Below are 23,046 nucleotides of genomic sequence, written 5' to 3'. Positions count from 1 at the left end.
TTCGGTTTGTGTTCTGGTTGGACTCTGCTCAGCAGCATATAAAACTGTGGACACAATAGAAGACTGGATTTATCGTATATTATCTTAAATCAATTTGTGAAAGATTCTTGTTTGACAGGAAAACCCGCAGTGTGGTAGTGTGATCCATTTTATGGTTTATGTGAATTTAAAAGAATATTGAGAAATATATATCAAATATTAAAAATAATTAGGTATTATTAATATAGTTATAATTAATAAGATATATTAATAAGTGTAATTAAGTATTACAAATATTAAAAGAATTCAAGAATATTGTTATACCGTTTCCATCCAATTAAAATCAATAAATGAAGAATTTTTGTTTTTGACGATTAACTCGTACGATTTTTATTTCGCATGAAGTTTCATAGTCCAATTACGATCATCAGTGAATCTTAAAATTCTTTATTACACAGACGAACTGCACTTGAATCTATAATTTTCTTTAATTTTCTTTAATTGTCACTAGACTGCGGATCTCAATTTATTTGTGACAAGAGCAACTTTTTAACATGCAAGAAACCGAATAATTAACAAAGCCTAATTCTATCATTATTCATTTTCATTAGAAATTCTTTAATTCTAATTTCTGCGAAATGACGTATGCGACCGAGAATTTACATAAAGATCCACAGAGTCCAGCTATCGGAAATCAGCAGTCTATCGGCCTAGGATCCGACATCACATTTTAATTCGTACGTGAAGGGGTCAATTAAAAATTATCCAGAAAAATTCTAGCAGCATAATCGAAGTCAACCAGCCAGTTGCGCAGAACTGTTTGCACACAAACGTCGTTCACCGCCTAAGTAACCGGTATTTATTTAATCGTCGAAGGACGGGGTTTCTGTCGCCGTTAATTCGAGAATAGTCCGGCATATTTTATTCTGGTTGTTGACACAGACCAGCGGAACGCTCGCCGAGAAGACAGAGAAGGGATTCGCCTGAACAAATAATCGTGAAACGTTCGAGGGCTATTCCTGATCGCCGGCTCAGTCCAGTTTCAAGATCGCGGCTGTTAACCCCGGCGACCATCGTTTCGAAGGTCGAAAGTATGGTAAACCAGGGGGTTAGGGAGCCCGGTCCAGAGGTCTGGAAAGGTGAGCACCGTTGGTACACTCGAGCTTTCCCGCCGATCGGCCACCCACTTGAAGCGAAGTGGGCGTGTGCATGAGCGGAGTACACATTGTTCGCCGGTGTTTGCATTCCCTTCGATCCACACGGCGGCCGTTCCAGTCGGCTACGGTCATAGCCAAAAATGCAATATCCATCGCCAATAACTGCGCTTCCGGTCCACCGTGAGAACAACATTCCAGTCGCCTGTAATTAAATTCTGGAACTGCACTTTTTCGGTTCCGATGTAATGATGACGTTCGGTCTCAAAGAGTTAACGGTTTTCAAAGCTTCGTATTCTCCTCGATTTTGAGAATATTCGGATGACGCTTGAACTGTCGGAAACTAGAGGAGAAATGGAATCGGAAGTGGAGAATAAAATTTTGCCGTTCGAAGCTCCGTTTCGAAGATAACGAGCTTCTAAGATTAGTCTGCAGGAAGTAGAAACGGCGAGCCATGATCAGACACATTATATATTCTTGGCAGTAATGATTCTTGTATTTTCTTCAGTTTTGAAGACAGTAGTGGAGTGAAACTGGTATATAAAAATACTGAAAGAGTGTGCCACCAATAAGAAATGTATCATTCTAATTATAAAAAAATAATGAATGAACAGAAAATAGAAATTCGTCTTTCGTAACGCAATTCGAACTTTTCTGGAACCTTTCTGCAACTTTTCTGGAACTTTTCTGGAACTTTTCTGGAACTTTTCTGGAACCTTTCTGGAACCTTTCTGGAACTTTTCTGGAACTTTTCTGGAACTTTTCTGGAACCTTTCTGGAACTTTTCTGGAACCTTTCTGGAACTTTTCTGGAACTTTTCTGGAATTTTTCTGGAACTTTTCTGGAACTTTCCTGGAACTTTCCTGGAACCTTTCTGGAATTTCTGGAACTTTTCTGGAAAATTTTATAACATCTTCAAAATGTCAAAATTTTAAGTTCCTGATCTGTATATTTAAAGTATTTTAGTAAATATTATATCATTCGCGAATATCGTTAAACTTTCGCAGCCAAATATCTCAGAAATTGCGTTCACGTTTAAGTGATATTTGTCATAATTTTGCTGCCGACATCGGCAGTTCTGTCGCAGAACGAAGCTACTTTTCGAGCACGTTATCAGTTTATGCGACAGTTTGCGTAGTTCTCGAAGACGACCTCGCTCCGTCACTGCAGCCACGGCCTCGATTGCAAAATAATCACTCAGTTTGACAGGTCGGATTGTTCCATAGCGACCGGTGCTAAAAGACCGCGCGTGTTTATGCAAATGCGCGTTTCCGTGGACTGCTCGATAAAAAGTGGAATAAAAAGAACGATGAATAATGAATGAACTAGTTCACCGGCTGGCGACCGTCGAAACGGCGTGGAATCGCGCCGAACAGAGGCTACTGGACGTTTGTAACTGCGATTAAGTGGAACCGGGACCCCACTCTGAAACACGTGGATTGTTTTCAGGGCTGATTGACGGGCGTCACGCCGCTATCAGTGTTATAAAGTCGAGCAACTATAGCATTCTTTTTCCGTGGAATGTTATCGCACCGGCCGAAGGTGTTTGCGCGAGCGTGTGCGCGTTATTATGGCTCGGATTTTAATGCCACGGGCTACGTGGCTCGCTTCGTAACAGCGCCGAACGATGGCTTGGCAAATAATAACGCCGCGTTCGCTCACGAGAAAAAGACTAAATAATACCTGCGTGTGGCCGCGAGAATGAAAAATCCCAGAGATGGAAGCACGCTTCTTGACCCGCCTTTTTAATCGCGGCGCAGTTTGCCTGGATTTAGTTCACGCGTTATCTACAGATTCAACGATTTAAAAATATGTTATCCACTGCTTAGGATTTTTCTCGGTGAATCGGACGTGCAACTGCACCGTCACTATTTCGTTTCAAACGGGCGCGAAACAACGCTAGAAAATCGTAAAGCAATGTTTCTCAGCTCGTTCGAAAGGGGAGACTCTCAGCTTTAAGAATACGTGTGTTTGATTAGTGAAAAAAATTTTCACGCATTCCAGAAGTCGACGAAGTTGAACTTTCAGCGAAAATTCCATGTTGTTATAAAAGGTGCGGTAGCTATCGCCAGCATGATCTTAAGTTAAAATAATTTAAAGGGTATAAAAATAGACACTTCGCCCTTTAAAATAGGTTAAGAAACGTCCACCTACGATTTTTTTCGACGAAGTTACAGCAGCATGAATTTGTTCGAATTTTGTTCAATTCATTCGTTCAAACTCTGAAGTTCATCTCCCGCGGGACATTTTCGATTCGAGCAACCATAGATTCGCATCAGAAAATCGTAGAACTAAATTTTTGGACTTGTTTGGAAGGGAAGACTTCCGTCTTCAATACCGCTGCAGTTTCATTCCCGTAAAAAATTGTTTACGTTCTCTACAGGTTGACAAAGTTGAATATATGTGAAGAAAGCTATTTTAAGGGGAAATACCGCTGCAAACAGCACAATGCTCGTTGGTTTAAAAAACTGAAATGACTGGAAAGTGGAGACTTCACTCTTAAAAATAAGCAAAGAACCATCGTGATACGATAATTTTCAACAACGTTACAATTCTATGAATTTCGTCAAATTACGGGCTGTAGGAGTCTTATATTTAGCTAGCGCAGTACACTTTCGATTGAAATGACTACGAAATGGCGCCAAATATCGTAGATGCAAATTTTTGAGCTCGTTTGAAAGAGGATACAATACACTTTCCAACTCCTCTGGTTTCATCAGCAAAGAAAATTGTCCAATCTCTACATCGCTCTGCAAAGTTATCCCATGCTGCACCATCGTCCTACCGTTAACCGTCCAATTCCTCCGCGACTCTCGGTCGCCTCGCAAGAGACGTCTCTTCTGCCCGAGCTCAGACATCCGGCAGACGTTCCCGAACGACGGCAGACAATGCCCAATCGCGATGATTCAGCGGCTTTAATTACCGGGGGCGTCGGTACGAAAGATTCCAGGCCACGTCGAACGCATAAATTGCATTCCGCGAAACATCCGATCGGTATGCAATTACGTCGGAGGAGAGAGACAGGTCGCCGGACAATGTCTCATAACTCAGAGGGAACTTCCTTATGACTCCATTGTGCGACGTCCTTGCACAATGGACGTCGCGGATGCCCGGTCGCCGAGAAATATGGCCGCGATGATGCGCGGCTGTCCCCTGTTCGCTCTTTCGTCCCGGGCCAATCTTCCGCGGCTGGATGTTTACATGTGTCGGCACCGGGTAGAGAAAAGGGACTCGTTCGCCTCGTGCAAACGACTGTGCATTACCCGGGCCTCTGGGCCCCGACGGGACACGGCGGGTACCCGCGCCGGTCTTGCCCGATCGCGTGGGCCGAGTGGCCGAGCGGGGCCTTTTTCCGCCTCGTCCGCAAGCGGAGTATCCTACGTGTATTTACGTGGTCGGGACGCACGTGGGTGTCGTGCCCACCTTCCTCTCTGCTCACGTGTTGTCCTGCGATGAATGTCTCTCCTTGATGAATTTCTTTGCACCGTTCACCAGCCTCGGAAGTCTCCGGCGAGTCCTCGCTACGGCTTCGGATTGTTTATTGCTGGCTTCGTGGCCTGCCGGATGATCCTTGCTTCTCTACACCTGACTGGAACTTTGTTGTTGACACATCTCACCGTGCTTCACTGTGCTTCACTGTGCTTCACTATATTTCACTGTATTTTACTGTGTTTCACTGTGTTCCACTGTGTTTCACTGTATTTCATTGTGTTCACTGTGTTCACTGTGTTTCATTGAGTTCACTGTGTTCACAGTGTTTGACTGTGTCTCGCAGTGTTTGACTGTGTCTCGCAGTGTTTTACAGTGCTTGACTGTGTTTCACAGCATTTTACAGAGTTTGACCAGGTTTCACAGTGTTTTACAGTGTTTGACTGTATTTCATGATGTTTCACTGTGTTCTACTATGTTTGACTGTGTCTCACTATTTCATAGAGTTTCACTGTGTTTCACTGTGTCCCACTATGCTTCACAGTGTTTCGCAGAGTTTCACAGTGTTTGGCTGCGTTTGACGATGTTTCACAGTGTTTCATACTGTTTGAAGATTCTTGACAATGTTTCCCAATGGTTCAGGATGCTTCACGATGTTTCACGGAACTTTAAAAGATGCTTCACTCTGTTTTACTGTGTTTTACTGTGTTTTACTGTGTTTTACTGCGTTTTGCAGTGTTTCGCGATGTATCTCGATGTTTCAAATTGTTTTACGATGTTTCTCGACCGTCCACAGTGTTCCACACTGTTTGAAGATTCTTCACGGTGTTTCCCGATGTTTGAAGATTCTTCACGATGTTTCCCGATGTTTCACGACGTTTCACAGTGTTTGAAAGACTAGCAGCTTCTCTTAAATTGTCTAAGATCGTCTGAGATTGTATAAGCTCTCATTAAACGATCTAAGAATATCTGAAATTGTACGAAGTCTTATCAGACAATCTTGGAGCACCGAAGGTTGTCTAAAATCCGATTAAACAGCCTCTTCTTAAATACTTCAGTTTCAATCTCTATTCTTTTTTCGCATATACTTAGATTCAAATAACATTCGTGTCCAGTAAATCACGTGCGAAATCTTCGTCGTAAGCGCGAGCGATTAAACAGTCCGGAACAACCAAAAACTAATTTATTATCGAATTGTCGAGAGATTATTAAAAATGACGGTAGGTTTCTACCGAACGGTCTAGCGACGCATAAAACTGTCCAACCTGATTGCAGATACGATCCGCAACCAGTTTACGAACGTAGAGTTCATTGAATCACGTGGACTATAATGAACGAAAATCTTCAGCGAATCCTTCGCATCGGCCATAAACTCCCGGCGAAATAAATACCATTCTCTCCCGACACCGAGGGGTGCATAAAACAAGATTTACTACTAATAATTCACAGTTATTCTCTCCGGCTTCTAAATTAGTTTTGTCTAACGTAATCCCCCCCAGAAGTTATAAATATTCAAACAAAAACGAACTTCTTTTCTATCTCGTTCAACTTTCTACTACGCTTTTCATGCCCCATAAATCACGGCGATCCGAGCAGATAGCGCGCAGATTTTCGTGTCTTCCCTTTTGCAAAACGCCCCCCGGTGATAATCGCGGCACCTTTTCACCGTTCTGTACGCCGGCCAGCAAATTACAGACAGAAATGCCCGCGATTATGAAAGAGGTAATTGCGCGGGTGATTAACCGCGACGGTTTTCGGCCGGGAATGCGTAATAAGCTGACGTTTTCCCTGAAGGCGGGAGAATTTTTTTATCGGCGGATTATTCGCGTTGCCGTTCAGAAAACGTGTTCCCGTCCGGGGCGGTTGCCGCGGTGTTTACGGCAATTATTTATTGAGCAAGAAATCACGGCCGACATTCGCACGTGCAGAATGCACTTGGCTACTCCGGATCCCCCCTGCTAAACTCCTCTCTGATCTTGATTACTCCGTTATTGGTGTTATCGCAATTTCCGTTCCGCGGAAGGCCGATTGTTAAAGCGTCCGTCCAGACGCTAATCACGCATTACCTTCCCTTTCATTGGCAACCGTTGCACAAGAACCGGTTGTTACATCAATCCGGAGTGACAGTCTAATCCAGCCAGACTTTTCCGGCTGTCTAATGAATCGCAGAGAAAAAGAAGAAACCGTCCCCAATGGATCTCACGAGTCGCTGATACTCTCGGGCCCTAATTAACTTCGAACTTTCGAGCGTCGGATTAATTAATCAGTCGCGAGCGGCGTCGCTCGACGCGAATCTGGGGAAACGTTCCACGTTCTTCGCGTTTCTGGCGCGTCGCCGCGCCGCTCGCGCGAAAGTATCTTCGCGATTATCGAATGTGTGCTGTCCGATAGCGACTCGAAAAGCTGATCGCGCCATCGCTAGTGCAAGATAAATTGATATAGAATCGGCTGCCGATGTTTCCAGTGAAATTTTCAACTTTGGAGATAAATTCGCCTGCGAATTCGGTCTTGAAAATATAGGACAACGCGCGCTGACGTATGCCCAAAGCTTGATGTCCATTTGTTTCGTATCATCGTATCGTATCGTTGTTCTCTATCGTAATTGCGTGCGTTTCTGTGTGCACGTACACGCAACCGTGTAACATTTATCCATCCGCATTGATACGCGACCGTGATACAATACGATGATACGCAACAAATGGATACCGGGCTTCACGTGGCTACCATGCCTGCAATATATTGTTACGATGATGTCAGAGGCATCGGGGAAACAGATTTATATGAGACGATCTCCGATTAGATTTATAGGCGGCTATGATTAAATAATTGCGACGAGAGTTCTTCCATTATTTCTATAATTCTATTGTTATTATAGTATGATTGAGTCAGATCAGGTTGCATCAAATCAATCGTCTACTATTTAATCCTCTTGCGACCAAATGAAAATTTAAGTTGAGAGAATGAATCAAAAGACGGGTTGATTCAACATTAGGTGGTCTATTTTTCTAGTTTTATTACACGAAATTGTGACACATTGTGAGAAAATGATATTTTTATGTTTAAAAATGTTCATGATTCCACATCATTTCTAAACGTCATTTTATTTCATTATCTTAGGAATGTTGTTAAACTTTTTCGTCTAAAAGACAATGCTTCAATTCTAAAAACATATAGAAAATCTTTAAATTTGTTTTACCATAAATTACATCGAACGATCATTTTTTAAATGTACTTTTTATCACATTAAGGATTGTTTTCATCTGTTTAACATGAATGCTCATGATTTCATCTCCTGTACTACGTATTTAGTTGCAAACAAAGTATAAAGATTTTGTACTCGCTTTTAGAAGCAACATATAAAGTTCATTTAAGTCAACAATGTTCGACGATATTTCTTAACTATCAAAATACAATTATGCTCTAAAATCAAACGAAACGATTAGAATGTCTAAAGAAACGCAAATGCGATAAAAATTCAATTTCGCACTATACAGTAATGTCTCCCTAATTGACGCTCAGATTGCGCACAAAAATGGAAAATTTGGGAAGTGGAGATACGATTATTCGAGCCTTGCAGCTCGTTTTTATAGTTGTTGACATTCGATAACCATAAAAAACGAGCCACAAGACTTGAACAATCGTATCTCCTCTTCCAAAATTGTCCATTTTCGTGGACAATCTGAGCGTCAATTTGAGAGACATTGCTGTATATATTTTGCTATTTTGTACGCATTATCTCACTAAGTGTCGCACTTCAGATGTCCACGACCAGAAAGACCTCCAAAAAAACATTTTTGACTCCACCTAAAGACCGCGCTGTTCGACGTCCAGAGATTTCCGATTTCGGATTATGCACTTTCGTTGACTCACTTTCGAGGGTGCCGATCGTTCCGCGAAGGGTCAAATATTGAACTTGAGGTCGCAGAGAGGGAGAAGGGTCTGCCCCGAGATGCGCACGGAACGAGACCAATTTCTCGTCGGCGAGTTCATAATTCTTCCCGCCAACAACGCGATGTCAGCCAACAAACCGCAAGGCTCGATTGGTTACGCAAGCACAGCAGGCGTCCGGAGTGCATCGTCGCGAGTGCAGCAACTCCCGGCGTAGTTTATAGTCCCGCGCCCGGCTCTGGGAACCTTCTGGTCCACGTCCCGGCATCCCCAGTCCCAGTGACGTGAACTGCCGCGACGATATTTGCGGCGATCGCTTGGATAACTGCGACGACCGAATGGGATCACAGTCTGGATCCTTTGAGAACCATCGCTGAGGTTCACCGAGGGGTTCAACGGGGGAAGATTCACGGCCACCGCTCCGTAGGAGAGTTCGTAAAGAGACTAGCATACGCTTTCTTGTCACAAGTGGTCCGGGAAAGAGGCTCACTGCGAAATTCAGGCGGATGAAGTATATACTTGATTTTTCTTTCGATGAGAGCATGGTCGTTGCGATCGTTGACGTTTAAGAGCCTTCGGCGATGTATCTGATGAATGAATAGTGGGTGAACATTTCCCAGGTATTTCTACTTTATACTTATAAAAACAAAATAAAATAGCATCTTCAAGATATTTATAAGTTATCGTCATTGATAATTTATCATAGTTTCATTCAACTATTTACTTTGGACGTATGGGACATTATTAAGGCCACTGTTAATTAAGTCAATAATACGTCAAAGGAATTATAAAAAAAACAAAATAAAATAGCATCTTCAAGATATTCATAAGTTATCGTCATTTATAATTTATCATAGTTTCATTCAACTATTTACTTTGGACGTATGGGACATCATTAAGACCACTGTTAATTAAATCAATGATATGTCAACGGAATTATAAAAAAAGCAATCAAAATAAAATAGCATCTTCAAGATATTTATAAGTTATCGTCATTTATAATTTATCATAGTTCCATTTAACTATTTACTTTGGACGTATGGGACATCATTAAGACCACTGTTAATTAAGTGAATGATACGTCAAAGGAATTATAAAAAAAGCAAACAAAATAAAATAGCATCTACAAGATATTTATAATTCCTTTGTCATATCAATAACTTAATTAACAGTGGTCTTAATGATGTGTCCCATACGTTCAAAGTAAATAGTTAAATGAAACGATAATAAATACCAAGATTAGAAAAAAGACCAAATAATACCAAGATTTTGTTCGCTCGTTGATCTTTTGATTCTATCTTACACCGTGAGTTGTACGTCACATTAGATTAGGATAAAAGATTAGGCAGCATTGTTCGTTTTTCCCACTATTTAAAACTTTGACACACGATTCAATTGTCTGAGGAAAATGTTCTCGGTAAATCAATTGTTGAACCCATCCCAACGAATGAATATTTTTCGTGTTATACGAGAAAAAGTAACAATAATAAATAATAAAACTGTATACAATAATTCCATTACACACCTAGAAAAAAATTCTGCAAATCTTGTTGAAAATCATTCTTAAATCAACACCGATTTCTGAACGATCATTTCAACGAACGTGCAGCTTAATTGTTCACTTACCGAACATTTCATTAAACAAATAAGAGTGAACACCGTTTACTTGCTGCTAGAGATATCAATCACTCGACTCAAACATCTCAATGACTCCCACCAAATGTCCATAAGAGTCTCCGTAACGAGACCAGCGAGAAAGAACGTGACTGACAAACTCCCACGAGCCGAGTTGCATAAACAGTTGCAACGTATGGAATCGCGGCTTCGATATTCGCAGTTCTAAAGAAAAAGGCGGCTCGCGGCTCTGGATCCGATCCGGCAGAACTACTGGCGGCGTTCGCGCGAGACGATCAAAGATAGGAGGGACACAATGAAAACGTTCGCGGCGGTCGTCGTTCGCGACCGTCGCTGCGACGATCACCTCTGACGTGGAGGAGGTCGTTCCAGCGGTGCAACGGGGAACGGAACATGCGACATACGGTCTCGAGGCCCGAGCCCGCTCTCGGCCCGTGTTCCGCGCGATCCCCGCGAGAGCAGAGCCAGTTGCTGTACGCGCATACGTGTAAGCGCACGCTCGTCGCGTGAGCGGTCTCGAGCCAGCTCGTGCTCAAGGCATTTCCGTGTCCGCGGAAAATTGCGGCAGCCCGAGGTAATCACCGGCTGTCACTTCGCTGGCTCCGATTCGATTTGATCGGCGAAATCCGTGTCTCGCCGAAGCTCGTTCATCGCTGATCACACGACGCGCTTATGCTCGGCCGCGCTCTCGGACGCCCTTTGACCTCTCGTGTCCTAAAGGTAGCCCGAAGTGCCAAGTTCTCTGAGGATGTTTAGTTAATCATTTCTCTCGTATGTGTTTGCGGTGGACGGCTGTGACTAATGTTGTCTGTTGCTGTTCGATGGTGTTTGGAGTTGTTTACCGAGAGGTTCCGCAGAAAGATGTACGCGTGATGGTCGAAATCAAACATGTCGACATATTAAAAATGCTTGATGCGAGTCTGCTTAGTGTCGCGTACGAGCAACCGCGGCTTCATGATTGTGACAAATGTCTGTCGCTGTCCGTCGTTGCTGGAAATATTTGTCAAATAGATTGCTGAACGGTGTACAGATATCGTTGGGAGCGAATATAATGCTCGAGAAGATCGATGCGCGGTGATCGTTGCACAATTCCCGTTCGTGAATTTACGATTGTAATCAATGTTTCTTACGGTACGAGAAGAAGCCAAGTTTTTGTCAGGAGGATTGCAAAAACACGTACAGGCGCCGCTCCGAACGAAACGTGTTCGTACGCTGGAAACACATCTGTAACTTCATGATTGTCACGTGTACGTCTTTCGCTGTTAGATCAGCTTCGGAGTGGTTACCAAGGTGTTGCAGATGGACGTAAGACTTTCGCGAGAACGAAATGTGTTTGCAGTTTGAGGAGACTAGCTGCGTTTCTGGGTAGACGCGTTGCACACGTGGATTCCTGACTTCGTGCTTCAGATGAATGCTCCTTGTTGTTTGAACAGACTCGCCGTTTTTCCTAGGAAGCTAGCAAGAAACGGCACAAACGTTCGCCTGAACGAAATAGGCTCCCATCTTCGCGAGATTTTAAGTATTTTAAGCGAGCGATGCGTTCGCGAGCTGTCGTTTGTCGTTCTTTTTAACTGTCGAATGTTCGCTGTCGTTTGCACGATCTCGTATCATCGCTCACAAAAATTACAGAGGAACGCTGGAGACACGTGACTCGGTCTTCAAAGAACCTACTACAATTTCAGTACAAATGTCTTCGTTTCTATCGCAAGAAACGTTCACAGATACATAGACACCAGTCCCCAGCCATCCACTGCAAACCCTGCGACACCATTTTCGAAGCATCGACAATACCGCGGCGCATCTTTCGCATCGGCGATCAATGCAGAAATTTGCATAGATCCCGGGAGCCGTCAGTCGTCCTCGAAGCATCCCCGACAAAGGCACGGTAAAAGACAAAACCGTAATTCAGGACACAAGGGGCAAAGTTTCGCTCGTCTCCCGCGTGGTTCGCGCATCGATCCAGCCCCATAGTGTTCGAGTGCATAGTTCCGGAGCCTGATCCGGGCCGTCGATCTGGCCGAACCAGGGTCCTCGGTCTCGATGACGAAACTTCGGGTTCCCGTAAACCGATTAAACGAAACTTTGCGGCCGCTTGTAACATTGTTCCCGCGCTCTCGGCCGGCCGAAGTCTCCGCTCGAACGGCGGCGTGTTGAAATCGAAGCTGGCCGGCTCTCCCGTGACCCGTTCCAATTCAATTAAGCCAGTGTGTGTGTGTGTGTGCGTGTGTGTGTGCCATCGATCCCTTAAATCAGCGAACCCGCGCGTCATTAGCATCGCTTGGAACAGTTTTATTGTTGCTCTCGGGGGCCGGGGCGCGCGGAAACGGCCGGATAAAACGACCCGCGCTCCCTCCCCCCCGGCCGCGATATCTACGGGATCGTCCGAACGGATCTATCTCCCGAAGCGATGTAAATATTTACGAGGAATATCGTTGACTCGCGCGGAGAGCCGGCGAGGATCGTGCACGATCTCCTCTGCTACTCGGCCAGTCGTAGTACGTGGATACGTGTGAGAGCACGTAAGAGCTCTGTCGTCCGTCCCGCGCTCGTGAGAAACTCCGCTCGGGTTCGCGCTGATTCCACGTCCGCGCGCAGATCCACGATCCATGGATCCCTACGCCCGGCCGACGCCGCCGCGGCGGACGCGTTCAAGCGGTCCCGATATCTTCGCGAGTGCAGATAGTGCGCGGATGGATTAGTGTCCAGTGTTTGTGGCTCGTGTGTTCGCCGACCTCGCGATACGCCGGCGAGATTACAATGCTCCGGCTGAATATTCTCGCCGCCGTCGATCCCGTATAATTGTCTTCGGGACGCGGCTTCCGTATTTCTTGCAATATTCGCGACAGTTGCCGCGCGCGCGGCAGGTTTCATGCGAGCGGTTCTAGAGTCGCCGTCGTTCGATCATGTGGGTGTGGAGCTTGCCACATAGTGACCGAGTATTCCAGTTGTGATTTATGGACTGCATAAAGTTTTCTTGACGCCTTGTCTCTTCGTTGCCAGCTTGGTATAGTTGTCGTTGCCACGGCGATCGCGCTGATTGCCGTTCGATCGCGCGGTACGAATGAAAATTCTAGTACACGCACGGTGCCCCGTGATTTATAGACGCTATAATGTTCACTAGAATTTTAATCGCGACACTATCTGTCGCTGGATTGGCGCGATGCTGTACAGTTATCGTCGCAGAGACGATTAGGGTATTGCGCATGCACTGTTTCGGGTGGTGGGGACAGCCGCGAGCCAATTATCGAGGCAGGAAGCGCGGTAGTAATTGTTTACTAGCTTTTTAAAATCTTTTATTCAGATTTATTCGAACGAACTCAGAATTTGTTAGAATGTCTAGAGTGCAAAAGAGTTCAAACACCATCTGTTATGATAAATTCGAACTTTCCAGGTTCAATTTCGTTAATACTTAGTCTAACGAGCACTGAAAGAATTTATTGAATGCATTTACAGCAAGTGCAGATCTTTAAGATGCAATAAAACGTGTAAATTAACGAGGCCAAACAGCATTGTTATTTTCTTTCGACTATGTGTAATCACTAAATTGACGAAAGAGGATTTTCCTCAGTTCGAAATTCTGTAAAATTACGATTCTGAAATGAGAATTCGCATAAAGATCCGGAGTGTAATTTTGTATACTTAAGTTAAGAAATTTATTCAATTGTTTCCCATAATTCGTTTTACTCTCTTTATAATCCGAGCATCTTCGAACCAAAAAATATGACGATTTAACGTTAGTTAAATTACATTGATTTCGTGATCTTTTTCAGTCGATTTTCCTCGCTTAAACCATTGTTATCATTCGTCATCGAATTTTGCCAAGATGGAACCTTGTCCAACGAGATCTCTGTTCTCGGATTATCCGACCCGCGATAATCTACCTCTGTTAGACGAATTGCAACAGTTCTGACTGACGAAACGCAGGAAGCTTGCCTCTATCGTCGGACACAGAGGCATCCGCTCGAAAATGTCTCGTCTCGAGTTCCACCGTCGGGCTTCCCGATCCTGACCCGAAGGAATAGTTGAAATTTATGCGTTCCCGCCGCGGTTAAGGCACCGGCGAACCCATAATATCCATCGGCGAGCATTCTTGCCGGTGTTTCGGATCGTCCTCTAACGGCCGCGCAAGGTAAATCGCGGACAGAGCGAGCTGGCCCACGTGAGAACGAAGCCGGACATTTCTTCGGCGCATAGCTCGAGGGAGGATAAACGACCTCTCGGTCGAGATCGAGATTACACTGGCGGCAAAACCTCGCTAGATCCCGTGTACGACTCTAATTTAACCGTTGGTCACCGTTGTTCGATGGGACGTCGTATCGGCCGAGCGAGAAACTCCGCTCGTTTCGGCTCTTTAGCTGCTTATACCTGCGCAATCTTGCGCACGTGAATGCTCCTTTGTTTCTTCGCTTTGCAATCGTATCTTTCCACCGATCTGCCAACTTTATTTACATATTGGTTATTTATGGAATAATATATAAAAATAATACGAAAACTTTGAAGAATATTAAACGGTTCTTTCGCAGCAATTTTAAGAAGAAACCAACAAAAGGTTCATCTTATAGTTACATCAATTAATAGTTCAGGTTGTTAGCAATTTACTGTTATTAGCAATTTATTTTAACAAATTTGTTTTATTACATTTATCCAAAATCTGTCGGACTCGGCGATTTCTGCGACTCGAGCTTGTCTTATAAATTATTGTAGCGCTCGTAAAATTATATTGTTTTGAAGGAAATGGTCTTTGCTAATTGTGGATGCTCCCTCGGTTTAAAAATGAAATATTAGTCACAAATACACTGTAGATCTTTACGTGAGTTCCGACTTTCGTGCGTGATTTTACAAAAGACAGAATCAAAGGTAAATTTCCCACGTCAATTAAAAAACGCCTCTTTGTTAAACTAAAATAAAAATGCTACTATGCCTCGTCCGTTTACACGTTCTCTTGCATCTTTCAAATCTGCACACGACCTGAATGCATAAAGATCCACAGTCTAGTAAATTTACCTTTTACTCGAAAAGCAAGAGAAACATCTCCATTCGCTGAAAATAGTTCGCGACTGAAATTTACCTGCAGAAACATTTTCACAAGTATTTTCACCTGAACCGTAGGTCTTCGGTGGCGAACTCAAAAACAAAACCAAAAAATGCCCATCTCGCGAGTTCAGCACGATTCGCAAACAAACGGGTGCGATTACGGCGTTTACAGGGTCCGCGATGGAACCGCATTAAGGCCTTTATTCTCCGCAGAATATAATAAACGAACCGCTTAATGGCGGCAGTAAATCTCTTTCTAATTATCGTTGGTTTGCGAATAGTCCATAAACGCGGTTCGTTGCACAACGGCCGCGCGGCTAATAATCATAAATAATTCGTTATCGAAATTATGATTTCCGATTTCGAGCGAGCGACGTTTCTCACGGGGGGAGCTGCCGCCGGATCGTGCCCCGTACGATCGCGATCTACGGACCGCCGATAAAACAGTATCGGTGTTTTTAACGAGGCGGCCAGCCAGCCGGTTGGCAAACTTTTATTTCGTGTCTGCTGCGATCGGTTGCGAAATCGACGCCGCGGAACAATCGAGCGTTTCGTAACACGCGTGACGCGCATCTGCACGCGTCGCCGTGCCGGGAATAAACGTCGTAGCCGCCCGTGGAAGGCTGCCGGTATACAAAGGATTCCTCGTGGAACCGAGAATCCGACGTTCCTGCCGTCTCTCGAAGCGTTGCACCGCCATTGTCCGTTCGGCCGGCAGCGGTCGACACGTTCCGTTTCAAACGCTAATTCGTGATCGCGGCCCACGCGTGTCCGGCAATCACTGACAATTCACCGGCTGACGTCGTTATCGGCCCCGACCCTGACGATACCGTGCCGAGGATTTTAATCTTCCCACGGACCGCGGCCAGAAGCCGTTCGGCCCTCCATCGATCTCGTTTCTTTGACCCCAGACACTCCGTTATCTGCCGGGACCACTAATTCTCCGCGACGACAGATTTTTATTGGCGGGAATTTATGGCCGATCGCTGCCTCGCCTTTTTTTTATTATTTTCAACGGACTGCGGCCAACAGAGTTTCTCGTTCGTAACAGCGAACGATAGCGTCGCTATTCTAAATTCTATACGAAATTAATCGCACTCGAAACTCGTTTGAATTAGGCTGCGGATCTCGCGCAGTTCCGACGAGAACGAGTCGATGGAAATACGAGAATATTTTTATGGAATTGGAAAAGTTCGCGAAACTATTTTTACGATTTCAAGTGTTCTTATTATTTTGTGCGCCAGCTGAGAGTAAAATTGTATGTATATATATATTATATATTTAATGATATAATATATAATAATATCAATATAATTAGATTAAGATAATTTTTGACATTTTTTCGCTCGCGAGAATTATCAAAAAATATTATATTAATCCGGGGTTATTGTAAATACCCCAGAGTATTGCATTAACCAGTTGGTTGTTTTTGACGAATATATTCGTCGCACCAGAAGAGTATAATTACAGCTGACTGGTGAAGGCTTATATTAAGAGTTAAATAATGTGCAAAGGAATCTAATTTGGACCGAGCTCTTTGCTCTTTTAAATATATACATGCAATTTCCGGAGCACAGTTTTCCTTGATACTGAAAATATATTCAAATGAGAAGTACACTTGGAAAAGTTCCCGCCCGCAAAGGTTTAATGAAAGTTCGGTGCCGCAGCTTCGTTCATTACCTTGTTTGATCGAAAAATCTTGCGAACTCGTTAAAGACTATCTAATTAAGTCGCGGGGCTAAGGTGGAACGGCAAATTGAACGTTATTTGAATTTTTGATGGGCAGCGTGGCATCATTATCTTTTAATGAATTTAAATCCACCATTAGCCGGATACAAAACACTGGAAAAGTTCGATGAGAATTAACTGAAGATCAAGTATTAGTAATTTTTCAGACGAAATTTTCAAGATATACTTTTTACAGCAGTTTTTACGCTGAACCGAATCACGTAGAAATTAATTCTCCAACATCCATGCTCCTATTAAATAAAATAATTGTTCTGTGAAAAAAAGTGATCGAATTCGACAAAAATGAAGTACAAACTTTTCAATCCGATAATTTCGTCCTAAATAATCAATTTCTTTTAATCGAGGAATGGATGTTGCGAAATTAATTATTACGTGATTCGATTCAGCGTAAAAAATGCTATAAAAGCATGTACTTTTAAAATTCTGCGTGAAAAATTACTAAGCATTTAGCTAAATGTCCACCTTAAATGGCAACTCGTCGCGATGTTCCCATGAGGACCATTTCCCAGACCCGAGCAAGCATTACCGAACGCCAGGCCGAGTCAGAAAGTGCATCATTTATTGGCAATAAGAGATTCCGCGGATTCCCCTAGCGGATTTCTCCTGTGGCAGCCTGTGTGGCCGCGGCCCGTCCATTTATTTGTCTCCCCGGCGTTCGACACGAGAATTTACGCGACAGATTAACAACGGTATCGATAGTGTCTGCTGTCGATAAGAATCTCGGGAGAAATCGGTCAGCACGAGCCGTGAGAACCCCGATCACACTGATTTCTCCGGTGTCATTGAGAAACCATAGACATTTTACGTCGCCGTATCAATGGCCGGCCGATCGAAATCCAGTACCCCGGCATGAAACACGAGATGCCACCGGCGGAAGTGCCGGTTCGAAACGGGAAAAAAGCTGCAGGAAGGGGAGCCGGTAATTTCGCGTGGGCGTTGGAACTAGTTATCGAAGGCTGCGCGGAACGGCAGCCTCCGGACCGGGAATGGCAGGTTCGATCGAGCGCGCGGAATTCCCATCGGGGAATCACGGGGTCCGATTTAATTAAAATCGGTGGCGAATTAGTAAACATCCGGCCCATCCGTTTTCATTAAGAACCCAGACCGTTTCGACGGAACCGTTGCGTTCGTTGTTCGACATTATTTGCGCCTTGGATCGCTTAATCCCCCGTGTTTTCAGCGCCATGCTTTTTCAATATTGACCGACTCGATCCGCGTCGCGTTTTATTGCAGAACGTACTTTTGCAATAAGATAGTCTCGTTTTTGCGCTGCGCGCGGTTCTAGAGCGCGCTGGCGAGCTAAATAATTTAGTAGCGGGACGACTTTTCGGAATTTTGTAACTTTGAGGGGCTTCAATCGAAGCTGGAAGAGTGCGCTTTAAGACAGCATGCTTTTCGGCTTTAAAATCTGCGTTTAGACTAGAAATTAGATCGAAAAATCAATAAAAGTTGATTTAATATATAGAGAAAAATATGCGGAATTTAAGGGGTTGATTTTGGTCGATTTAGAAATGTATTTCTGTGGGAATTTTTTAACTTTATTCGGCTTAAATCGAAGCTTGTAAAGTCAACTTTAAGATACAGAAATTTCGACTTTTTAAAGAAATCGGAGATGGTAACAAAAAATTGATAAAAGATCAAGTCGAAAAATCGGAGCGCTTGCTTCAGGTGGATCTCAAAATACGTTCCTGTTGGCACTTTTTAACTTTCTGTAGCTTAAATTAAAGCTCAAAATATCTACTTTAAGGCAGCATATTTTTCGGTTTAAAAAGAAATTTGAAGCTAATGGCAAGAAGTTGATAAGCTCGAGTCAAAAGTTCGGAGAAAAATGGCGAGATTTTAAAGGGTTTACTTGAAGTTTAATTGAAACTGTACTCCCTTAGGATTTCACTAATTTTCCTGTATTTGAATTAAAGTTTATCGTCCCCACTTTAAAACAGGATCATTGCCGTCCCAATAAAATTCCAACGACGTGTCTAAAAACCAAGAAGTCCGAGCAAGATAATTGAAATCGTAATAATTGCTTCACCAATCGACTTAAAAGTGCATTCCCCTAGGCATATTCAAAGTTCGTGCCATTCGAATCGAAGCTAGAGAATTACGCTTCGTGACAGTGACATATAAACAGTTGAAAGCCCCGCTGCCAACGAAACAGACTCTAGAACGGCTCGCAAAGACGTAGAAGATCTAAAACAGTTCGCGAAGCGTTCCACCGTCTCCGACTGTTCACGGTGTATCCGCAGTCGCTCCAATCAGCGGGACGGCGCAGCGTCTGATTTCCTGATAGTCTGCGAGATGATCGACGAAAGTGTAGCCGTTGAGGGAGCATAGTGCGCCAGATTCGCGGGAAAAGAGGGCAGGAAGGGATCGATATCGCTCTCGAAAGGATCCCGCGGGCCAATCTACGGCGAGTCACGCGAAATCGGGGCGTGGATGCGCGAACGAAAGATCACGTGCAGTGTCGCACGTCAATATCACCGAAGGCCACGGTTTATCCTGGTTTTCTCAGTGCAGCGCCGACCAGCTCTACACACAACCGTCGATATCATTTCGCGGTGCCAGACCGTTTGATGCCGATGTAACGTCGGATTAATTACGGGACGAGCTGTTGGACACGGGGACGAGATCGGCCCCGGTGATTGGTAGGTCGAATAATGCTGGCGGGAACAAAAAGTGTGCTGTTGGTACGACACGTGCAGCACCAGCACCGACAGCAGTCCCAGCAGTTGCAGTAGCTGCAGCAGTTGCAGCAGGCCGCAGTCGCAGCAGCAGCAGCAGCAGCAGCAGCAGCAGCAGCAGCAGCAGTATCGCGCGACCTTCTGTCGTACTTTGCGCCGCGCGTCATCGACTATTTATGCGTCGAAAAAGACGCAGCGAGCACTCTGTAACACGGCTACCAGACCAATGAGAGAAAAACGCGGGCTGGTGACATTTGAAGAGGCTGCGTCCGCATGACGAGTCAGCGCCGCGTGCAGGCGCCTGTTTTCTTGGGCTAGGTCGAAGAATGCCTAAGGGATGAGGGCTAAGTTGTCGCGGAAAGAGCTGGACGATCTCTTCAGCGAGGTAGGGCTCAGCGAATCACTTGATCCTTAGCTAGATTACGGGATTAACGCGAGACGAGTACGAGCTGCGAACAGTCGCCTACATATTCTCATAGAAATCGTTCGAAAGTATGCTTCGCAGAAACGTGCGATTCAATTTATTCGTGCGACGCGTTCTCTCCAAAACACGCGTGTTCCAACGTTTGAAAGACACGTTTGTTTAGGAACAGCTTTTCGACCAGCCATTTTCATTCGAAACAGTACAACGTAGTCCGCCGGGAAGCTATGCGATTTAATTTGTTAATACGAAGGATTGTTTCCGAAGCACGCGGGGGCGAGTTCGAATTTGGCTTTGGAACAGGTTATTATGAACAGCTGTGGCTGGCATGTCTGTTCGTGGCTGGCCAATTTTACTTTGATCAATACGAGAGGCAGTTTATGCGAAAGAAGCTCTCAAATATATTTCGACGAATTGCACCAGAGTACGAAATACACAACGTTCGCCGGTGTCAAAGATATGAAATTTGATTTGAATTTCAACGTTTGCAAGGCGCACACGTGCCTGCGAACAGCGCTATCGCTGACGCGTCTGTGCATGGCTGGCCGATTCTACTTGAGCTGTAATATGTATGTACCGAGGCGTGCTCGACGAATCTGAAAACTCGATCGTGACATTTTATTCTGCACTTTCCCCTTATTTTCACAGAATCGTATCCGCGGGCTTGTGTTACGAATAATAGGACACCCTGTAGAAACCACTAACGATTACGGTTTTGTATTTCATCTTCTAAGAATATGGAAGGAAATTCGCATTACACACGGGATAATCTGATACTAGGATATGATTACATTTCCAATGAAAATGAGTAAAGAAACCAAGGTGCACCGACGATTGTAATATCTGTCCACTTTACTGGTGCTGATTCAGTAACGTATTGGAACAATTGAGTGTCAACGTAGGAGGAAGTGTTAAAATTACGATTAGAGAATCTCGGTCTTCTCTTTAGGCAGATTCGATTGTAATATGTTACGTCTATTTCGATAAAATGATAGAAAAATAACCTTTCAAGATCCGTGACTTAAGGAAAAATGTAGCGTGCCACAATTTTAAACAAATTGAGTGTATGTATTATTTCGTCAGTAATATATAGGATTTACGTATTTCATCGAAAAATATCATAAAAATATTATATAAATAATTAATTAATATTATAATATATTTCGATAGGCTTAACAAGAAAAAATGCAATTTAAAACACTACTAATACGAAGAATTTATAATCGGAGCTGTAATATTTGTTACTTGCGGCAAATATTACAATAATGCTCGTTAAAAATCGGGGTAAATGTTTTAATATTATAATATATAAATAAACTTAAGAAATATATATATATATAATATATAATAAAAAAATATTATTATATATAAAGAAACAAATATGAAATAGCTGCTTCTAAAGCTCCGTAAATCTAGCGTTAAGCAACAACGTTTCGAACCAAAAAATAAGTGACACGCGGCCTTCTTCTTTGCAACCACAGACGCATCGAACGCAAGAACGAACGTCAATAGGAATCTTTGAAAAATCGTTCGCCGCCGAAAAGTGGCCGAAACTGTTCGCGTTTCCCGAAACTCGTGCAGCGAAAGGAAGTAACACTTGCCAAGCGACAGGTCGCTATCACGGCCGGCGATCTGCCTTCTCCGAGGCACGGCCGGCTAATTGACACGCTATCATCGGTTTCCAATCGGGCCGGTGTAATTAATAATAATTGAATCTAAAATGTAACGAGTCGAAAGGCATTGATAAATTGATTACACGATTGCGTGTGCTCGCCCCCCCCCCTCCCACCGCCCGATTCTTTTTTTTCGACCACGGTATTAATTAGGAACACGGCTCGGCGAACGTTTCCTCATTGTGCCCGGGGAGAACACGTTGCTCCACATTCCCTCGTGTTTTCCTTTATCGACGTCGATATCTGGCCATTGAGATCACACTGTAAGATCAACCGTTATCTATCACGTAATTCCCTCACACATGATCGCCCCTCTTTCCCTGCGCCCCGGTGTCCGTGGACCAGACAGCGAGGCACACGCTCGACGCGCACACAACACGGCGATGCGCACACGCGCACACAAGCGCAAGCCCGGTTCGAGTGACTTACGAGCAACACGGAAATTGATTGCAACGCATTGACGCCTGTGCAACTGAACGAGCTCTCTTCCAAGCCCGCGCCACTTTTTTCCCCCCCTCCGTCTATCCGCGCACTCGATGCGTGTTATTGCTTAAACGACGGCCTGCCAGCCGGGATTAGAGACAATTCGTTCTTTTTCCCCTTTTCTTCTCCTCCCCGCCGTCCTCGTGGTGGCCGCGTCGTCGACGACGACGACGACGACGCTAACGCCCGGACGCAATTCCACGCGTCCCGCGACACGCTTTGCATAACGCGCGGCTCGCAGACGAAACACGTATCTCGCGACGCCGCTCCTTTTTACAGCCGATCGACGATAAGCCTTTACGACGCGGCTCTTTAATGGAACACGCCGCGATGGCAGACTCTCGTCGTAAAGATCTGTACTATGACCCCTGTAATTGCTCGCCGGACATCCCCACCGCGCGGCGATGGGTGCTTTACTAAGAGGCTCGTGCCAAGGTTAGCGTGTTTTCACGCGAACCGCTGAATTCGATTAGCTCGAGGATCCCGCAATTTCCGTGCGAAATTCAACCGCACTGAACGCGGATTCTAGTCTCGATCTTTGTGCATCTTCGTTTGCAGAAGTTTCCTTGGTCGCTCTGCATATTTTTTTGAAACAATACGCTACAACGGAATGTCCTACGATTTTATTTTCTGTAAAAATTGTGTTCATTGTGTCCGCTGAAATATTTTACTTATAGTTCGAAATTATTCTTTCGAAGAATTTCTGTGATTTGAGCGTACGTTTTTTTTACACCCGGTACGTTTTTCTCGAGATCACAATTGCGCGTGCCATATGTTGCGAACAATTAAAACAGGAATCTTCGTTGCACTTCCGCAAGAAATTATTGAACGTGAAAAATTCGTGCAGTATGCATTGGAACAATCGTTCCATAGATCGCGCAGAGATCGTTTAAGATAGCCTGATCTCTCTGTGGTATCAGAAA

At 44.3% G+C, this 23,046-nt stretch overlaps 1 protein-coding gene and 1 long non-coding RNA gene across 12 annotated transcripts in view; one reads left to right on the top strand and one right to left on the bottom strand.

Annotated features, from left to right (window-relative positions):
• Nucleotides 1-23,046, top strand: part of by (focal adhesion protein tensin) — a 309,556-nt gene that overhangs the window by 158,012 nt on the left and 128,498 nt on the right. The window contains exon 1 of one of the 11 annotated variants that reach the window (XM_076521249.1): nucleotides 10,687-10,805. The exons of 8 other annotated variants lie outside the window; for them this stretch is intronic. In XM_076521249.1, coding sequence (XP_076377364.1) covers nucleotides 10,758-10,805 — 48 coding nt within the window. In that variant the 5' untranslated portion in view covers nucleotides 10,687-10,757. Of the gene's footprint in view, nucleotides 1-10,686; nucleotides 10,806-18,740; nucleotides 19,932-23,046 lie in introns of those variants that run through there. 2 more of the 11 variants (XM_076521248.1, XM_076521254.1) reach the window with 2 other exon arrangements.
• The window catches only part of LOC143259392 (uncharacterized), an 83,790-nt gene that overhangs the window by 29,527 nt on the left and 31,217 nt on the right, over nucleotides 1-23,046 (bottom strand). The window lies entirely within an intron of this gene.

Source organism: Megalopta genalis, chromosome 4 (assembly GCF_051020955.1).
Source record: "Megalopta genalis isolate 19385.01 chromosome 4, iyMegGena1_principal, whole genome shotgun sequence".
NCBI classification, from domain to species: domain Eukaryota; kingdom Metazoa; phylum Arthropoda; class Insecta; order Hymenoptera; family Halictidae; genus Megalopta; species Megalopta genalis.
This window is presented reverse-complemented; position numbering and strand designations above follow the sequence as displayed.